The sequence below is a fragment of the Quercus suber genome, unplaced genomic scaffold (assembly GCF_002906115.3).
Source record: "Quercus suber isolate HL8 unplaced genomic scaffold, Cork oak 2.0 scaffold_174, whole genome shotgun sequence".
NCBI classification, from domain to species: Eukaryota; Viridiplantae; Streptophyta; class Magnoliopsida; order Fagales; family Fagaceae; genus Quercus; species Quercus suber.
This window is the reverse complement of record NW_027069634.1, coordinates 395658-415487: the sequence shown is the minus strand read 5'-3', so window position 1 is coordinate 415487 and position 19830 is coordinate 395658. Positions and strand designations below refer to the sequence as shown.

The 19830-nt window shown below is 33.2% G+C and overlaps 2 protein-coding genes and 1 long non-coding RNA gene across 4 annotated transcripts; 1 reads left to right on the top strand and 2 right to left on the bottom strand.

The window, feature by feature from the left end:
- Nucleotides 1-1451: 1451 nt before the first annotated feature.
- Nucleotides 1452-4058, bottom strand: LOC111985871 (chlorophyllase-1). Its single transcript, XM_024017520.2, has 2 exons — nucleotides 3795-4058; nucleotides 1452-2379 (listed from the first exon to the last, which is right to left on the bottom strand). The coding sequence occupies exons 1-2, from the start codon at nucleotides 4044-4046 to the stop codon at nucleotides 1687-1689; spliced, it is 945 nt and encodes a 314-aa protein (XP_023873288.1). The 5' UTR covers nucleotides 4047-4058; the 3' UTR covers nucleotides 1452-1686.
- Nucleotides 4059-10369: 6311 nt separating this feature from the next.
- On the top strand, nucleotides 10370-12978 carry LOC136069502 (chlorophyllase-1-like). The gene is made up of 2 exons (XM_065778123.1): nucleotides 10370-10648; nucleotides 12076-12978. Exons 1-2 carry the CDS (start codon nucleotides 10384-10386, stop codon nucleotides 12741-12743), a joined length of 933 nt encoding a protein of 310 aa, XP_065634195.1. The 5' UTR covers nucleotides 10370-10383; the 3' UTR covers nucleotides 12744-12978.
- A 3343-nt stretch (nucleotides 12979-16321) lies between these two features.
- Nucleotides 16322-19371, bottom strand: LOC136069501 (uncharacterized). 2 transcript variants are annotated; one of them, XR_010630705.1, is made up of 6 exons: nucleotides 19312-19371; nucleotides 18767-18818; nucleotides 17625-17913; nucleotides 17479-17528; nucleotides 17264-17324; nucleotides 16322-16537 (listed from the first exon to the last, which is right to left on the bottom strand). It is a non-coding gene; the product is annotated as an uncharacterized LOC136069501 (long non-coding RNA). The 2 variants fall into 2 exon arrangements; XR_010630704.1 differs by lacking the exon at nucleotides 16322-16537 and having other exon boundaries at nucleotides 16959-17324.
- Between the last annotated feature and the right edge of the window lie 459 nt (nucleotides 19372-19830).

The following is a 19830-nucleotide window of genomic DNA, read 5'->3' as shown; positions in this document are numbered from 1 at the left end:
ACAAATAGATTGTGAGCCCAAGTAAAGGTCGAGCCCAACAACCATATTTTGGGTACACACAATAATATAAGGTGTTCTATTTGTTACCTAAAGAATATTGATTTTCTAGGTTTTAATTTTTGAAATTTATAATTTATCTAAAAAAAATTTAATGACACATGCATTTTGTTATTTATTTATTTATTTATTTTTTTGGTTTCTTTTCTTGCCTAAATGGGTGTTCATTAAAAACTAAGTAAGCTAAACATTGCACCTAGGCTCATGTAGAATGATGAAGAAATTATGAATGACAAAATTTTCATTATGTATGGTTTAAGGTATTTGATGAAGAGCTTTAATTGTAACATATGACATCATATATTATGAAAATTTAAATATTGTGACAATGTCTTAGCAAAAATCAATTGTATATTGTTAGAAGATGATGATATTCATTATCATTTTTAGAACTTTTTAGAGAGTGAATATTACATTTAGTAAATAAGTACTAAGAAACTATTATAATAAAATAAATATTCATATGTTAAATAACTACCATAACTTTGTGTGTGATCAAAATTCTTATATGAATGAGATTAATTTTATATAACATACATTTTTTGTTGTATATACTTTCATATTTCTTCTAATAGAAATTTTATTTTAATTTGGACCACCCTTTGGGCTTCACAAGCATCACACTTAATCACTGTGGGACTCAAAAAAACACCATACCTGGTACTCCTCCTACTCGTACAGCCCATACAGCTTATTACCATGTCTTATTGGCCCATCACTTCCGGCACTGGCCCCATTGTCTCTCATCAAATTAATTGGGTTTAGAGTGCATGTTAGTGTTATATTATTGAGTGAGATTGGAGGACCGTTAATTACTAGTATGATTTTCTTGAGTACTAATAATTTATGAACGATGTGATCCTTTGGTTTCTCGTAAATATTAACTCTCCTTTTGTTTTTTATATATATGGATCACGATATTGTTGTAGGCAGTTCACCATATTCAAGCCTAATATATTTATGGGTTTTATGGACAAATGTCCCTTAGAGCATACATTAGTAAACCATTTAAGGGAACTTTTATAAAAAATATGAAAAAATGATGAACTTTTTGACAGTTTTTCAAATCACCGTAAAGCAATTTTAAAAAATGGATGGTTATTGTATCCAGGGCATATATTCCTTGGACCCTATATTTATTATATGTACCTACCGGCTATACGCAAGCAGCATTTACTTTCCACGTGACTTTCTTGATTTTCTTGATCTCTTCCGTCTTTCTTTGGTTTTCTATTCTAGTTTATGATATAGTTGTCGTATATAGAACCAAAATTAACAAATACTACATAATATAGCTAGTATTACATAATTTAGGCCTCTATAAGAGACCATTTATTTACCAGACTTATACATGAAAATACAGTAAATTGAGAAACTTAATTATTCACCAAATACATATCTAGACCACAACCCATGTCCATACCCTACAGCCAATAAACTTGAGCATGCATGTATGAACTTATGCTTCAGTATTACATAATTTAGGCCTTTATAGGAGACCATTTATTTACCAGACTTATACATGAAAATACAGTAAATTGAGCGACTTATTATTCACCAAATACAAATCTAGACCACAACCCATGTCCATACCCTACAGCCAATAAACTTGAGCATGCATGTATGAATTTATGCTTCAATTAATTCAGGTAAAGGTTCGATCTTCACAGGAACAAGATCAGGATCACCTAAGATGGCTTCTAAGTCCCCTCTCTCACCTTCCAAAGTATAAGCTTTCAAAATTGCCACAACAATCCCACCCACACTCTTTCTCATGGGGTCCCTTGGACCCTCCCCATTCACACAGAACAAGTTTCTCATTAGATCCGCAAAATCCGATAGTTTGTCGTTTAGCATGTCCAAGTGACCATAGTCCTTAGTAACAAAATGGGCACATGGGGGTTTGCACTCATTGAAATACTGTACGTGGTTAAAACCTTCTGGAGCAGATGGGAATGGCTTCAAAAGCTCTTTCTTCGGACCCAAGCCAGTGCCAATTACTGTAACAGGAATTGATATGTTGAAAGATCTAGGGACATTGGTGAGAATATAGGGTTCCAGTTTCGCAAATTCATTTCCTGCCACGGGGTCGATGCCTAGTAACACTGAAAATTTTAACGAAGTATTGGCATATCCTAGTGCTAGTGCAAATGCCGCTTGTCCACCTCTGCTGTGGCCTGCTAGAGCAAGCTTGAGTAGGTTTGCTTGAACATTTTCAGGAAGCTGGGGTTGGAGGCCATTGGATAGCCAGTCTGTCACTCTTGCAGCTGATTCAATTTCTTCTGGTCCACTTGGTACTGTTAATATGTTGGGTTCGTATAACTAAAAAAGAAGATGAGAGAGAGACAGAGAGACAGAGAGAGAGAGAGAGATCAGCAACAATTGGAAAAGATTTTATCTAAATAAATTTGTTGGTTGAATAGTAAGGTGTTGAGATTTTATAAACTCATACGAGGTTTTAGAAAATGTCAAAAACCTCATTTTAGTTTCACAAATAATACTTCATTCGTTAAGGTGTTGACATAGATAATAGATACCCTCCTATATATGACCACTTACATGAAATTAAAAATTAGGCCAAAATACCCGTATTCTAAATTAAAATAGTATCCAAAATCTTAGACAATGTTTACCAATTTAACTGATTTTATGATAGGGAAAATCAAGAAAAACAAAATAAAAGTAATACTCTCAAGGGGATAGTTATCATTTCTATAAAGGACAAAGTTTAGCTACAAGAATAAAATAAATATTATTATACATTTTGAAAATTTAACTCTTAAATTTTATGTTCTTTATGTTCTTAATATACATGTCAAATTTTATATTAATTGGATATTATATATTATATGATCTATAAGAGCTTATATTTTATGCAAAATTATAAACTATAAAAACTTATAATTTAAACAAGGTCAACGTAATTTTCTAGATACCACACAAAAGTTTGATAAGATAGCTATTGATCTTTAATTTTTTAGAAATTTTGTAAGCATGAAAGATATAAAAAGAAGATATAATCCAATGGTATATTTGTCAAAATTCACTTCCAATAAAAAAACATTTAGTAAGGTTGTAGCCAGGACTACAACTAATTTTGTACCTAAATTTTGTCATTTTATAAAATATGATGAAAGTTTATGATATTTCAAATCTCAAAAAAGGTTAGCATAATTTATTTTAAATTTTTATATAAAACATGGTTAACTTAGGATTTTGATCCCTAAATTATTATAGGTTTTATTTAAATTTTGCCGTGATTTAGTCCTCAGAGCTTTAATAATATATCAATTTCTCCTATATTTAAATTTGTGTGGTTTTTTCTATAAAACATACACACGGGGTCAGAAATTAATTTCAGTCAAAACAAACGCAACCTAAGCTTTGCTTATAATCCAATGAAGCGAAAATTTTGAGAATTACGAAATAGAAAAGAAATAAACCAAGAAAGTGACTCAAATCCATGTAGCAACTCTTAGGAAACGGAAATGAAAACATAGTTTATGTTTGTATGGAAATCTTTAGAGGTGATGCGACGATGAAAGCAAAAACACAATTAACTTTAATTTTCATTTGGTGCTTCAATATATAGCTAGCTCACACCCAATTGTTAATTTTCTAATTCTAACAAAAAATGTTAATTTGTTATGAAGACCAATTTGCTGCTTCAAAATACATACCGTATATAAAAAAAGAACAAGAGCTTAACTTAATTAATGTTTGCGAATTATATATACCTGAGGAGCAACGACTATAAAACCATGAGAGGATATGTGTTCAAGGAGCTGAGAGTAAAAGCCGTTACGGAGGAAGAAGCCATGAAGAAACAAGATGACAGGGTATTGGCCACTAGTTGTTGGCGTAACAATTAGCACTGGTTTTGGAGGTGAGCCACGGTTTGATGTCTCCACTTTCTTGGATGTAAAAGGAAAATTTCCGAGAGAAAAAACAGTTGTAGCCAAAGCTGGTTTAGCTTCTGCCATGGCCATGTTTTCACTTAGTGTTGGTTGTGTGTGTATTTGTGATTCTATAAGATATCAAAGGAGAGCGCATTTTATAGAGAAAAGTTAACCGATACTTTAAAAATATTGGTTTAAGAAATATTTTTAGAAATTTTTTATAAGAAAAGAAAAAATAAATAATTTTTTGACAACTTTTTTATATTTTTCATAAAATTGTTATCAAAACATTGTTAAAATGGTTTATTAACAAATGTTTTAAGAGGATCCGTTATTGGATTCTATTTTATTACACTTTGAAAGTTGGCTTTTTTATTTTATTTTTTTATTTTTTATATATATATATAAAATTATTTATTTCTTTATTTATTATCTCTTTGGTCGAAATATCTTGGTTAGGTTAGACCATTAGCTGCATAGAGAGGCCACATCATTTAAGGAAGTACTTGCAAAGGTTATAGATTTGTTAGTTATAGTCAAGGTAAGGGAAAAGAAGACTTGGCAAATTCCTTTGTTGGGTTTTATTAGCTTCTCCGGGGATTCTAGCCTTTTACTCCTGTTTTTTTTAAATATTTGGCAATATGCCCCTGTTTCTAAACTATTTAGCTCCATGCTCCTGTTTCGAAAAAGCTCGATTGGTAGAAAATCAAGTATGGAGTGATCAAAAAAAAAAAAAAAAAATTGCATGGAACTCGATTTCATGGAGCTCGAGTTCCATACCTATAGCTGCATTTAGGAACACCTATAGCGGCGTTTTAAATGGAGCTCGAGTTTAATGCATTTTTCTTTTTTTCTTAAAAGTTCGATCAGCCCAAACCTATAGCTACGTTCAGATCGTGCTATAGTGGCGTTTTAAAGGGAACTCGAACTCCTTGAACTCGAGTTCCATGCAAATTTTTTTTTAGTTTGATCAACCCAAACCTATAGCTACGTTTAAATCATGCTATAGTGGCGTTTTAAAGAGAATTCAAGCTTCATGAACTCAAGTTCCATGCAAGGTTTTTTTTTTTTTTTTTTTTTTTTTTTTAAAGTTTGATTGGCCATAACTCGATTTTAAACCAATTGAGTTCTTCATTGAAACTCGATTTTGAGAAAATTAATTTTCAAAACAAGGGCATGGACCTAAATAGTTTGGAAACAGGGGCATATTGCCAAATATTTTTAAAAATAGGGGTAAAAGGCTAGAATCCCCTAGCTTCTCCTAAAAAGGACCACATCACTTAAATTGAGAACAAATTTTTACAATTTGCTCCAGTGAATTGTAATTAGATTATATTATTTATACATGAGAATGCCAATATTGGTACTTGTAAAAAGTAAAATTGTTATGTATTTGTTATCATAAATTGACATTTAAATATATTGTGAAATTGTTTGTGTTTCAAAAAATTTTCATTTATAATTACACATTCGAATTTACTAGAAATTAGAAAGTCATATATACTTACTAGATTAAGTGTGCAAAAAATTCAAATTAAAAATGATAACTTCATAATTTGGTTATAATGTGGGGTTTTACAAATGTTATCCTTGTACTTACGTCATTGTTAATGTGATCCTTGGAACAAATTAGACCTTTAGTCGGTATTTTCAATTAAAATTAACCTATTTAATTACACAATATATGATTCTCAAAAAAAAAAAAAAACAATATATACTTGATAATATTGACTTTTCTAAATGAGATAAATTTAAATTACAACTGGTTTAATTTTACCAATATTTTACCTCTTTCTTAGACGGTTGATTTCTCATGTCATCAACATTCTAGAAATTAGTGATCTAAAGAGCATTAACTCATTCAATTCCAAGAAAATAGTGGAGAAACGATTCAATTCCAAATCTCCTTTCAGACTCATAAGTCTTTTTTTTCCATGTAAGTCATTTATAAGTAGGGACTATATATGACTAATTAATCAGGTTCACATCTTGAAAGATCATCAAAAAATGTCCACATCTTGAAAGTGTTAAAACAAATGATCAGTCAGTACATCACAAACAAACAAGTCGAGTTGTCTTGTACGGCGATGACTACAATGACAACAGTTAATGTGTTCATATATAGAGACGATTCAATTACGAAGTTCGAACTTCATAATGGGGTACTTTAAGTTTTGCTTTTCAAATAACACATGACATCATTCTAATTCACTCAAATGTCTTAATTTTAAATAACATATGGTAATAATTAATTAGATAACTTATTTTGGCAGATTCATACTTAATGACACTTTGGCAGATTCATATTTAATGGCACTTTAGCAAATTCTTATTAGTTTCTTTAATAGCTATTGTGGGACTCTCTAATACTACATGATAAGTTGTGACTGGCTATTTTTGATAGGCCAAGAATATATTGACCCCTTGTGATGAATTAACCAATTAATTAGCCAAGTTGATTAATTAATCAAATTAACATACAATTTGCGTGGTAGTACAAACAAATTACCAAATAACTAAATATGCAGCGGAAATTAAATGGTACGGTGATTTGTTTACGAATAGGGAAAATCAACGCGGCAAAAACCCTATCGGTTGATTTTAAGGTCACCACTCTCGAGAATTCACTATTATCACAACAAGCGGTTATAAGTAAAGAAATCTCAGTACCTTATACTAACCTACAATTGAACCCTTACCCCAATACCCAATTGGACTTGTTCTGTAGTGACAATCTCTCCTTTTAATACAGAGCTCCCAGTATGTGACTGACTAATAGATGCGCAGATCTAAGTACACGACTTAATCACCAACTTGAGAAGGATGTTGGCTGCAAAGTTCTTTAGTTCATCACACGATAAAATCACGAAGTTCCTTGGTTACAAAACTCTACAGTGTACAAACACAGCAGCTTCTTCAAGAGAAAGATGAACTAGGACAAATTCTGTCTCCGGTCACAATTTGCATGAACAAAAACTTTGCTTCACACTCGCACAATTGTTCAACCTTTGATGGCCCTTAAAATAATTCTTATATATGTTTAGGGTTGTAAGAAAAGAAAGCCTAAACACATACTCACGAATTGAATTGAAATTAGCTCTGAAAAATTGAATTTCATAAACCTCGATAGATACCCTATCTATTGAGAAGCTGTCGAGCATTGGGCTTCAACAGCCTTTTAAACCTCGATAGATACTAGCTATTGAGTTTTAAAATCCAGCACTTCTTCACTTATTTCTTGGATAGACTTGCATAATTTTAACACTTAAACTTGAAACCTTATTCCTTGAAGCATTAAACACATTCTAGAACTATCCAATTACAAGTAAAGTGCATTTTGTCAAAGGATTAGCCAATTACATAAAATATTGACATGTGTTTCTAACATGATTCACATGTGTCCTAACAATCTCCCTATTTGGCACTCTGTGATAAAACCACAACAAACAAATGAACATATAAGAGAAATCATAAATCACTTAACTCATACTCACTTGTTGAATACAATAAAATCTATCATAACACAAACTCTGAAAACTTTGCAAGAAAAGAGTTCATGGCAAGAAGACTTTGACAACCTATATTTCTAAAACACTTTAAATAAAACTCATCAAGGCATCTTAATGTGAAACAAAAATAAGAGATTGCATATAAAAAATAAGAAACATTTGTATAAAGAGAGAAAAGAAACAACACATGGCAAAATAGGTGAAAGAACTGTAATAACAACCTCATCATATATATAACATCACAAGTACAAGGTTTGCTATCACAATGTAAGAACAATGTATCTCTAAAAGAAGAAAAGAAAAATACATAAGTCCTCACTACATCCCTCAAAAATATAGACACCTCCCCTAACAAAATCTCCTATGCTAACTCTCCCCCTATGTATCTAACTATCTTTATATCAAAACTACTCCCTATTTTTGTCATGAGTGACAAAAAGTAAGTACATCAAGTAGACATCTCATCATCACTAGGCGAGCTAGCATCATCATCCTCATCACCATCATCATTAGAGTCACCATCGTCATCCTCGTCCTCAGAAGCCTTTGGAGAAGGAGAGGGAGACTCCATGAAGCCACCAAGGCAAGCTTGCAGTTGAGCAATATAGCTGACATGGGTGTTCACCTAACACAACTCATCACTGAAAGTGTCAAGGTGAGCATCCATGCGCTAAAGCTGCGCTATAATCGCATCAAAAGTCATTCCACCAACAGAAGAAGAAGGAGCAAAGGTGGATGGAGCTTAAGAAGAAGGAGGAGCTGCCGTCTTGGTTTGCATCCACCTCGAGCGAAGCTAAGCATCACTGCATCTAATGGTAGCTAAGTCAATGGCACCCATGACGAAGAAAGGATCAGATGCAGGAAAGGAGATGGAAAAATGGTGAGGGATTCTCGTGATAGTCGAAGGAAAAATGAGCTTATCCGAGTCGTCATATCCCTATAAACATCTATAAGGGATATAATGAAGTGAGAAGGGAAGTCAACAAAAAGATCCTTAATGAGGGATAACAAAAATCGAGCATGAGGCTCTCTGTGATAGAGATATAGTGAGACAATGGATGGAGAACGAATATCACCACCATGTTAAGGTATCTCGGACCTTTAGCAAAGGTTGAGCATCAGGTGTTTTGATGATCACCCCATGAAGATGGTGTCTCACAGAATAGAGACATTAGTTCATCTTTGGACACAGTTCTCAAGCGATCGCAGCTAGAGTAGTCAGGATGCGCTACCCTAGGAACATGTAGCACCTCGGATAAGATCAAGTATTGTGTGAACCAATCATACCAAGCTCTAGAAGCCTGCTTTAAACCATAGAGCACCTTCTTGAGGTACAGCACATGATCCGAAAATTATGGATCAATGAACCCTTTCGGTTGAGCCACATAGACATTTTCTTTAAGGAACCCATTCAAGAAAGCAGTTTTATGTCCATTTGGTAAAGCTTGAACTTCAAGTGACATGCTAGGGCTAGAAGAATTCTAATGGACTCCATACAGGCTACTGAAGCAAATGTCTCATCATAGTCTACTCCTTTCATTTGAGAATATCCTTGAGCTACAAGATTAGCCTTGTTGCAGATCACATTACCCTCTTCATTAGTCTTATTACAGAATATCCACATTGTGCTAATGATGTGCTCACCCTCCGGTCTAGGTACTAGAGTTTTAGACATCATTCTTTGAAAGTGAAGCAATTCATCATGCATAGCTTCAACCCAGCTTTCATCTTGAAGTGCTTCCTCAAATTTAGTGGGTTCAACTTGCTACAAGTAACAAGAATAAGACACAAAGTTAGCAACACATTTATCAACTATACACATTCTCAGTGTAAGTTCATTCATATTTCCCACAATAACTTCAGGAGGATGATTCAATTTGATCCTGGAGGAAGGTCCTTTCTCTTCATGGGATTCAGAAATAGGTGAAGTAGATATGTCTATTGAATCTTCTACAATACTTGGAGTGCTGTGAGTACTTAAAGATGCGGGCTCTTATTCAACAATTTTTGAACTTCCTTGGGCTCGAGAGGAAGAATCTCTTTAGGGATTTCCTCACTAATTTCTCATAACCAGAATCTGAAGACTCATCAATAACAACATTCACTATTTTTGTTACCTTTATGGTTTTCTTGTTTTATTCCGATCAGCCTTATCTTGAAGCTATATCTTGTAGATCGGAGCTACTCTCGAGAAATCATATTCTCTTCATCACATTCTAGAGTCAAATTCTTCCCAGCATTCTCTTTTCTTGAGAATGAAAAAAGTACTTCAAAAGATTTTGAAATACTTCACATTTGGCTTCCTACCCTTCCATAACTCATATGAAGTCTTCTCGGTACCGAGTCTGAATACACCCTATTGACTGTATGACACGCAGTATTAACGGCTTTTCCCCACAAGTTTCTTGCCACATCCTTGTTGTGCAACATGGCTCTAGCCATCTCTTGAATAACTCTATTCTTTCTTTTAACTACACCATTCTGTTGAGGAGTAATAGAGTAGAGAATTCTTGAGATATACCTAATCTCATGCAAAAGGACTCCATATATGAATTTTCGAATTCTTTACCATGATCATTCGAATAAAGAAATAAATAATTTTATATATATATATAAAAAATAAAAAAATAAAATAAAAAAGCCAACTTTCAAAGTGTAATAAAATAGAATCCAATAACGGATCCTCTTAAAACATTTGTTAATAAACCATTTTAACAATGTTTTGATAACAATTTTATGAAAAATATAAAAAAGTTGTCAAAAAATTATTTATTTTTTCTTTTCTTATAAAAAATTTCTAAAAATATTTCTTAAACCAATATTTTTAAAGTATCGGTTAACTTTTCTCTATAAAATGCGCTCTCCTTTGATATCTTATAGAATCACAAATACACACACAACCAACACTAAGTGAAAACATGGCCATGGCAGAAGCTAAACCAGCTTTGGCTACAACTGTTTTTTCTCTCGGAAATTTTCCTTTTACATCCAAGAAAGTGGAGACATCAAACCGTGGCTCACCTCCAAAACCAGTGCTAATTGTTACGCCAACAACTAGTGGCCAATACCCTGTCATCTTGTTTCTTCATGGCTTCTTCCTCCGTAACGGCTTTTACTCTCAGCTCCTTGAACACATATCCTCTCATGGTTTTATAGTCGTTGCTCCTCAGGTATATATAATTCGCAAACATTAATTAAGTTAAGCTCTTGTTCTTTTTTTATATACGGTATGTATTTTGAAGCAGCAAATTGGTCTTCATAACAAATTAACATTTTTTGTTAGAATTAGAAAATTAACAATTGGGTGTGAGCTAGCTATATATTGAAGCACCAAATGAAAATTAAAGTTAATTGTGTTTTTGCTTTCATCGTCGCATCACCTCTAAAGATTTCCATACAAACATAAACTATGTTTTCATTTCCGTTTCCTAAGAGTTGCTACATGGATTTGAGTCACTTTCTTGGTTTATTTCTTTTCTATTTCGTAATTCTCAAAATTTTCGCTTCATTGGATTATAAGCAAAGCTTAGGTTGCGTTTGTTTTGACTGAAATTAATTTCTGACCCCGTGTGTATGTTTTATAGAAAAAACCACACAAATTTAAATATAGGAGAAATTGATATATTATTAAAGCTCTGAGGACTAAATCACGGCAAAATTTAAATAAAACCTATAATAATTTAGGGATCAAAATCCTAAGTTAACCATGTTTTATATAAAAATTTAAAATAAATTATGCTAACCTTTTTTGAGATTTGAAATATCATAAACTTTCATCATATTTTATAAAATGACAAAATTTAGGTACAAAATTAGTTGTAGTCCTGGCTACAACCTTACTAAATGTTTTTTTATTGGAAGTGAATTTTGACAAATATACCATTGGATTATATCTTCTTTTTATATCTTTCATGCTTACAAAATTTCTAAAAAATTAAAGATCAATAGCTATCTTATCAAACTTTTGTGTGGTATCTAGAAAATTACGTTGACCTTGTTTAAATTATAAGTTTTTATAGTTTATAATTTTGCATAAAATATAAGCTCTTATAGATCATATAATATATAATATCCAATTAATATAAAATTTGACATGTATATTAAGAACATAAAGAACATAAAATTTAAGAGTTAAATTTTCAAAATGTATAATAATATTTATTTTATTCTTGTAGCTAAACTTTGTCCTTTATAGAAATGATAACTATCCCCTTGAGAGTATTACTTTTATTTTGTTTTTCTTGATTTTCCCTATCATAAAATCAGTTAAATTGGTAAACATTGTCTAAGATTTTGGATACTATTTTAATTTAGAATACGGGTATTTTGGCCTAATTTTTAATTTCATGTAAGTGGTCATATATAGGAGGGTATCTATTATCTATGTCAACACCTTAACGAATGAAGTATTATTTGTGAAACTAAAATGAGGTTTTTGACATTTTCTAAAACCTCGTATGAGTTTATAAAATCTCAACACCTTACTATTCAACCAACAAATTTATTTAGATAAAATCTTTTCCAATTGTTGCTGATCTCTCTCTCTCTCTCTGTCTCTCTGTCTCTCTCTCATCTTCTTTTTTAGTTATACGAACCCAACATATTAACAGTACCAAGTGGACCAGAAGAAATTGAATCAGCTGCAAGAGTGACAGACTGGCTATCCAATGGCCTCCAACCCCAGCTTCCTGAAAATGTTCAAGCAAACCTACTCAAGCTTGCTCTAGCAGGCCACAGCAGAGGTGGACAAGCGGCATTTGCACTAGCACTAGGATATGCCAATACTTCGTTAAAATTTTCAGTGTTACTAGGCATCGACCCCGTGGCAGGAAATGAATTTGCGAAACTGGAACCCTATATTCTCACCAATGTCCCTAGATCTTTCAACATATCAATTCCTGTTACAGTAATTGGCACTGGCTTGGGTCCGAAGAAAGAGCTTTTGAAGCCATTCCCATCTGCTCCAGAAGGTTTTAACCACGTACAGTATTTCAATGAGTGCAAACCCCCATGTGCCCATTTTGTTACTAAGGACTATGGTCACTTGGACATGCTAAACGACAAACTATCGGATTTTGCGGATCTAATGAGAAACTTGTTCTGTGTGAATGGGGAGGGTCCAAGGGACCCCATGAGAAAGAGTGTGGGTGGGATTGTTGTGGCAATTTTGAAAGCTTATACTTTGGAAGGTGAGAGAGGGGACTTAGAAGCCATCTTAGGTGATCCTGATCTTGTTCCTGTGAAGATCGAACCTTTACCTGAATTAATTGAAGCATAAATTCATACATGCATGCTCAAGTTTATTGGCTGTAGGGTATGGACATGGGTTGTGGTCTAGATTTGTATTTGGTGAATAATAAGTCGCTCAATTTACTGTATTTTCATGTATAAGTCTGGTAAATAAATGGTCTCCTATAAAGGCCTAAATTATGTAATACTGAAGCATAAGTTCATACATGCATGCTCAAGTTTATTGGCTGTAGGGTATGGACATGGGTTGTGGTCTAGATATGTATTTGGTGAATAATTAAGTTTCTCAATTTACTGTATTTTCATGTATAAGTCTGGTAAATAAATGGTCTCTTATAGAGGCCTAAATTATGTAATACTAGCTATATTATGTAGTATTTGTTAATTTTGGTTCTATATACGACAACTATATCATAAACTAGAATAGAAAACCAAAGAAAGACGGAAGAGATCAAGAAAATCAAGAAAGTCACGTGGAAAGTAAATGCTGCTTGCGTATAGCCGGTAGGTACATATAATAAATATAGGGTCCAAGGAATATATGCCCTGGATACAATAACCATCCATTTTTTAAAATTGCTTTACGGTGATTTGAAAAACTGTCAAAAAGTTCATCATTTTTTCATATTTTTTATAAAAGTTCCCTTAAATGGTTTACTAATGTATGCTCTAAGGGACATTTGTCCATAAAACCCATAAATATATTAGGCTTGAATATGGTGAACTGCCTACAACAATATCGTGATCCATATATATAAAAAACAAAAGGAGAGTTAATATTTACGAGAAACCAAAGGATCACATCGTTCATAAATTATTAGTACTCAAGAAAATCATACTAGTAATTAACGGTCCTCCAATCTCACTCAATAATATAACACTAACATGCACTCTAAACCCAATTAATTTGATGAGAGACAATGGGGCCAGTGCCGGAAGTGATGGGCCAATAAGACATGGTAATAAGCTGTATGGGCTGTACGAGTAGGAGGAGTACCAGGTATGGTGTTTTTTTGAGTCCCACAGTGATTAAGTGTGATGCTTGTGAAGCCCAAAGGGTGGTCCAAATTAAAATAAAATTTCTATTAGAAGAAATATGAAAGTATATACAACAAAAAATGTATGTTATATAAAATTAATCTCATTCATATAAGAATTTTGATCACACACAAAGTTATGGTAGTTATTTAACATATGAATATTTATTTTATTATAATAGTTTCTTAGTACTTATTTACTAAATGTAATATTCACTCTCTAAAAAGTTCTAAAAATGATAATGAATATCATCATCTTCTAACAATATACAATTGATTTTTGCTAAGACATTGTCACAATATTTAAATTTTCATAATATATGATGTCATATGTTACAATTAAAGCTCTTCATCAAATACCTTAAACCATACATAATGAAAATTTTGTCATTCATAATTTCTTCATCATTCTACATGAGCCTAGGTGCAATGTTTAGCTTACTTAGTTTTTAATGAACACCCATTTAGGCAAGAAAAGAAACCAAAAAAATAAATAAATAAATAAATAACAAAATGCATGTGTCATTAAATTTTTTTTAGATAAATTATAAATTTCAAAAATTAAAACCTAGAAAATCAATATTCTTTAGGTAACAAATAGAACACCTTATATTATTGTGTGTACCCAAAATATGGTTGTTGGGCTCGACCTTTACTTGGGCTCACAATCTATTTGTATTGTGAGCTTTAGGTTTCCTACTATGGGTGGTCTTATGCTCGGAGACCCAAGTACACTCCTATTTTCTTAAACCCTTCTCTTTACCTCTCAGAGTCGCTCCCTTTCTCTCTTGGTGTGACCGCTCTTTTTTCTCAGTGTTCTCCCCAGAATTGCCAACCCTACTTCTCCCTTAATCCACCTATTTATAGTCTTAGATAAGTGGAGGTGTTATGATTATTCCTGACCATTAGTGGGAATGGGTTCCAATTCCAACGTTTCTAAGTGGCCTTAGTGGATGTTCCGTTGGGAACGATGGTAATGGCACCGGAACTGGTTCTTACCACCAAAAGGTCGTTTGGCAATGACACTCCCTGAGGCAATACCGAGCCACTGGGACCTTGAATCCCTGAGCAATATTACTCTAAGGTAGGGCTTATTTTTGCCGTTCAAAACATAGTAGGCCCAATACTGTTTTGTGGCTGGAACTGGGCTTCGAGGTGTGTTCGGACTGAGGCCATTAATCCAATGTGGGTCAGGTGTCGTATTTCAAGGCTAGGGCCCATGGCACAACGGGCCTGGGGCCCTATCTTGTACTTTACCACAAGGCTAGGGTCCAAGGTCCAATGGGCCCAGGGTCTTGCCCTGTACAATAGCCCCCCCTTGATTAGTGCTAGGCTACTAGGAACGAATCAAGGATAATTTGAACAACACTGGTGATTCCCTGAGAAGCCTGATCGTCGACTATTAACCGAGTAGGATGACTATCAATGCCTTCTTAAAAGAAGCGATGTGCCAAGCTGTCACATTCGTTAGTAATTATGGCCTGACAGTTCATGAACCGAGCCCAAGCGTGTGGTGGTTACCGAAAGGTATTAGAAGATTTTTTCTCGCCTCCTCCTTCATTAAATGCTTTTATCCCTATAAATAGCTTCTCTTGACTTCCCACACCACTTTTTACATCCTTTCTTCTTCAATTTTCTCTCTGCCGAGCACATTTCTTAAGCGTAGTTTTCTTGTGCGTAAACTCTCCAGCCCAGTCATCATTTCCTAGAGCCTACAGTAAGTCCTCTTTACTCTTCCCTCTCCTTTCAATTTTCCTTCACTCTTAGAGTTTAAGAATGGGTTATTCTTACCTCCTTGCTCCTGGAGCGCCTTTGGCTGATTTTAGAGCGACCTATGGCATTCCTGAGGATGTTGATATCACGTATTGTCACCAAGGTGATATCAACCTCCAGAGGCGTGCTGGTTCAAACGTAGCCTTTTTCCCTTTGATGGCTATTCTAGAGACTGGGGTTAGGTTTCCCGTGGACCCTCTCATTATAGGTACCCTTAGGTTTTATGGCCTGTGTCCTGACCAACTCCCCCCCAATTTTTATCGAGTGGTGAGTTGTGTCAGTAGACTAAACCAAATATTTGGGCTGCAACTAAACCATCACGACATCAATTTTATGTATAGTTTGTGTAGCAATATCAAGTCCGATTACTATTTAAAAACTAGTGTTTAACCCGCGCAATGCGCATGATCATTTTACATATTAATGATCTTTGCATCCAACATAAACTTAGTTCTCATAATTTAGTATATTTAAGCATACAGTATCCAATATCTGCTAAAAATTTTAAACATTACTCTCTTCAAATCACATCACGTATGTACTTCCATTCTCCTATAGACCACTTGGAGGAACATATGAAATGAGCAACCACCACTTTTATTACTTTCATTGCATTCAAATAAGTTTGAATGAAGGGAATTATCTAGAATGCTTCTCTATTTTGCATGCAAAAATGCAATATCTTCAAAACCATCCAATATCTTCAAAGTTTTGAGCAAGAAGATTGACATAAAAATCTAAACTTGGTGTACTTGTTATCAACTGACAGACATCATAACTTACTTGGAAATAAGGGGAAACAAATAATAACAATTTATTACAGTGGAAATCATTTAGAAAATAGTGCAAATATATCCAATGAATTGGTATAACATCGTTGTCTAAACATTTGAGACTAATATTCAAAGTCGAGTCAGTACATTGAGGAGGATATTCATCAGGGGTTTGTTGTAAATGATAATTTGATAGGACATTTTTCTTAATCTTTGGGGGCCTATTTCTAATAAGCCACCTGAAAATTAAGCGAATTCAAAATATCACTGTAAGAAACAGATATAGAACCGAATTTGTCAGGAGTTTGATGAAACGTAACACAAAAAATGAACACAATAATTACATAATGGCAAGATAATAGGTCTATAATTTAGATAATATATAGACCATCAAGAAAATATATTAAAAGGCAACCTTTATAAAGATAAGTCCCTTTGGACTCATCTTTATTCAGTATTAATAGTATCATTACAAACTCATATAATGTGTGCTCTCCTATAATTCTAATTCACATGAAAATTGCTCTAGGTATTATAAGTTCTATTGCAATTTTGTTACAAATCAATTTGGAAGCTGAATTATGATGCCATGCATTACCAGTCGGCAAGTCCACATCAATTCACAACAAAAATGTACTCAATGTCTAGTAATATAGATCATTGTGAATTAAGTTCAATGAATAATTAACCATTATTCCTCACTAAAACAACCATAATAAACAGGACCCAAAAAGATCTAACCTTGGCAACTAAATCCAATACAATTGACACAAAAAAGTTGCAGATAACATTAGACATCCATGCCCATCATTGTAAATTTAGTTCAATGTATAATTAAACAAATACCCATTAATCATTATTCCTCACATAAACAAACGCAACAACATTTATAAAAAAAAATAAAAAATAAAAAATAAAAACCCAATAGCAGTACCAACTTCCCAAACTACCCAAAAATTCAATACCTTTCACCTCAGTTCACCTTGGCCTCCTTCTTACCAGTCCCATTTGCTTCCACCTTCTCCCCTAAATATATTTTGATAGTTGATAATTAAAAAAAAAAAAGGCCTTCACAAATTTTTTTTTTTTTTTAACAAAACAATAGTGGTATTTATTGAGAACTTATAAAACTTGTACATTAGTAACTATTGAATCTGAAATACATTCCAAAATATCTTACCAAGTACATGAGTTGAGTAAGCTGTGTCACCTCAAAAGAATGCAATGCACCTAAAAGCATGACAAAGAGTTAGCAGATCGTGCAGAAGTTTTTCAATCTTAAAGCATATTAAGTTCTTGAATGATGGAGCTATCTTCATACTCTACCTCTTGGTCTCATATTGACAAATGCTTGGAAAATTCCAAGGCTGTACACATCCCCACAGTTAGCACTTCCAATCAATGATTACCGATATCCAACAAATCTAGCGATCCCCAAATAATGCTCATATACCAAACAGAAAAGCCTTTCCAAGGTTTTTTTATGGGAAACAAATTCAATAATCGCCAATTCTTTTCAAGCATATAATAGTGAACCTCTATTGTGTTGCATAGCCTGAGTCTTTTTGTTTCAGCCAAAGTTTAGTACACCAAACCCAGTAATAGAGGATGCACACTATCAAATATTACACAAACTCATTAGCGAACTTACTGAAACCTTGCTCATAGGTCATGTGAAAAATCCATTAACAGAAGTCATAAATTCTAATAAACTGATCTGAATATACTGATTATACAAATTACCTTTTCAATATTCAAATATCATAAAACATATAAAATAGTTCTTGACAATGTAATAAACCACATAAAATTGTAATAGACAATGTCATAAACCAAATAAGTTAAAAAAAAAAAAAAATTCGGAATAATGTTTCCTTTTTTACTGAACACCATGAGCTTTCTTTTTATCCCATACCAAGCGACTTTTAGGCATTTGTGATACCTTCTAGATCTACAATGCAACAATTCACATAAATTATATTACTGATCAAAAATTGGCTAGCCCAATTGCAATTATCAATACAATAATGGAAGGTTAAATTGTCAAAATTAAGGTGGAGTACAATTGAAAAGTTTATTATTGAGCTCCTTCTGGTGTAGGGAAGGGTGCTGCCTACACAGCCTATTGTGGTTTTTTTTTTTTTTTTTTTTTTTGGCTTATTCTCATAATTTTATTTCCTAGGCCTGTCATCAGATTTTTTTATTCTTAAGTTGATACTAAAAGAACATAAAGATGTTTGAAGGTCAGTGTTATCTAGTTTGTTAGTTTTGTGACTCTAGATGGTATTTGGATTGTCTGTTAGCTTCATAAAAAACAACTCAAGCCTTTCAATTTCCTTTTTGAAAATATCTAAATCACCCAAGCTCCACAATTGAGCAAAACATTTTCTATCTCATACATGGTTCAAGTAATAGTTATAAAAATTTAGACCAAAAAGGAAGAACATGCAAATGAAGTCTTGACATACCTAATTGGCAGATTTGTGTAGAAATTTAGTCCAAAAAGAGTTATAGGAGCACCTATATTAGAGGAGAAAAGAGGAGCAATAATTACTTCACTGCAATGACATCGAGAAAATTAAGAAATACGTATGACATCCAAATGCTAGGTGAATAGTAGAAAGCTAAATTTAAAAGTGTAGATGTAATATTCTAATAAATGCAAAACCATTATCTTTTGCCAACTGAGAAGATGGGGGAACCAAAGAAGACAAAGGCAGAACTCATGTAATTTTTCAATTCACTATTATAGAGGAAAGAGCAAATTACAAAAAGGATAATATTAGATATTGCATGGCCCAAGGCATCACTTGGTGGCCATGCCATCAAATTGTGCCTACATTGTTTCACATTTTAGAGTGACACAGCAGCAACCTATTAAGGATTATTCAAAAAATAAATACCAAGAATTAAATGCACAGCAGAAATTAGACAATGGAATAAGAGGAAATGGTGATTTTCATAATTGCTCTATCTAATTAGTTAAGTAGATGCAAAGAGAAAGTGATTGTACCCAAGATCGAAGTTGTTTTCTCCCTGGTGTGCATAACACACTGCCATCCAACACCTGAAGTGGGTCATCAAACATAAGTTTTAGTATCTCAAACTAATGAAGTCATCCTCTAATCCCAAAAGCTCTTTGCCTCAAGCTGCCATTAATATTAGTTTCAATGCTTTAGAAATATGGTGGTCTTATAGAGAATGAGTCAGGCAAACAAACGTAATAAAGTACCAAAAATAATATGAAAAAAAAAAAATATATATATATATATATATAAAGAACCCATAACTGGAGGGTTGCAACGGAATTTGAAGGAGTGTTAGAACAGCAGTAACAATTGATAGGGATGATGAAAAGGCTAAACTAAAAGAAAGAAAAAGGGGAGATAATACTCATTGGGCATTCATCCTTTCATTTTCGTTTATATGAACATTGAATGGGACATAGATTTCTGAATATTTAAATAATATCCCAGAACACATGTCACGATTTTTGTATGTAGAAAGAAAAATTTAAAGGTAGAAACAAACA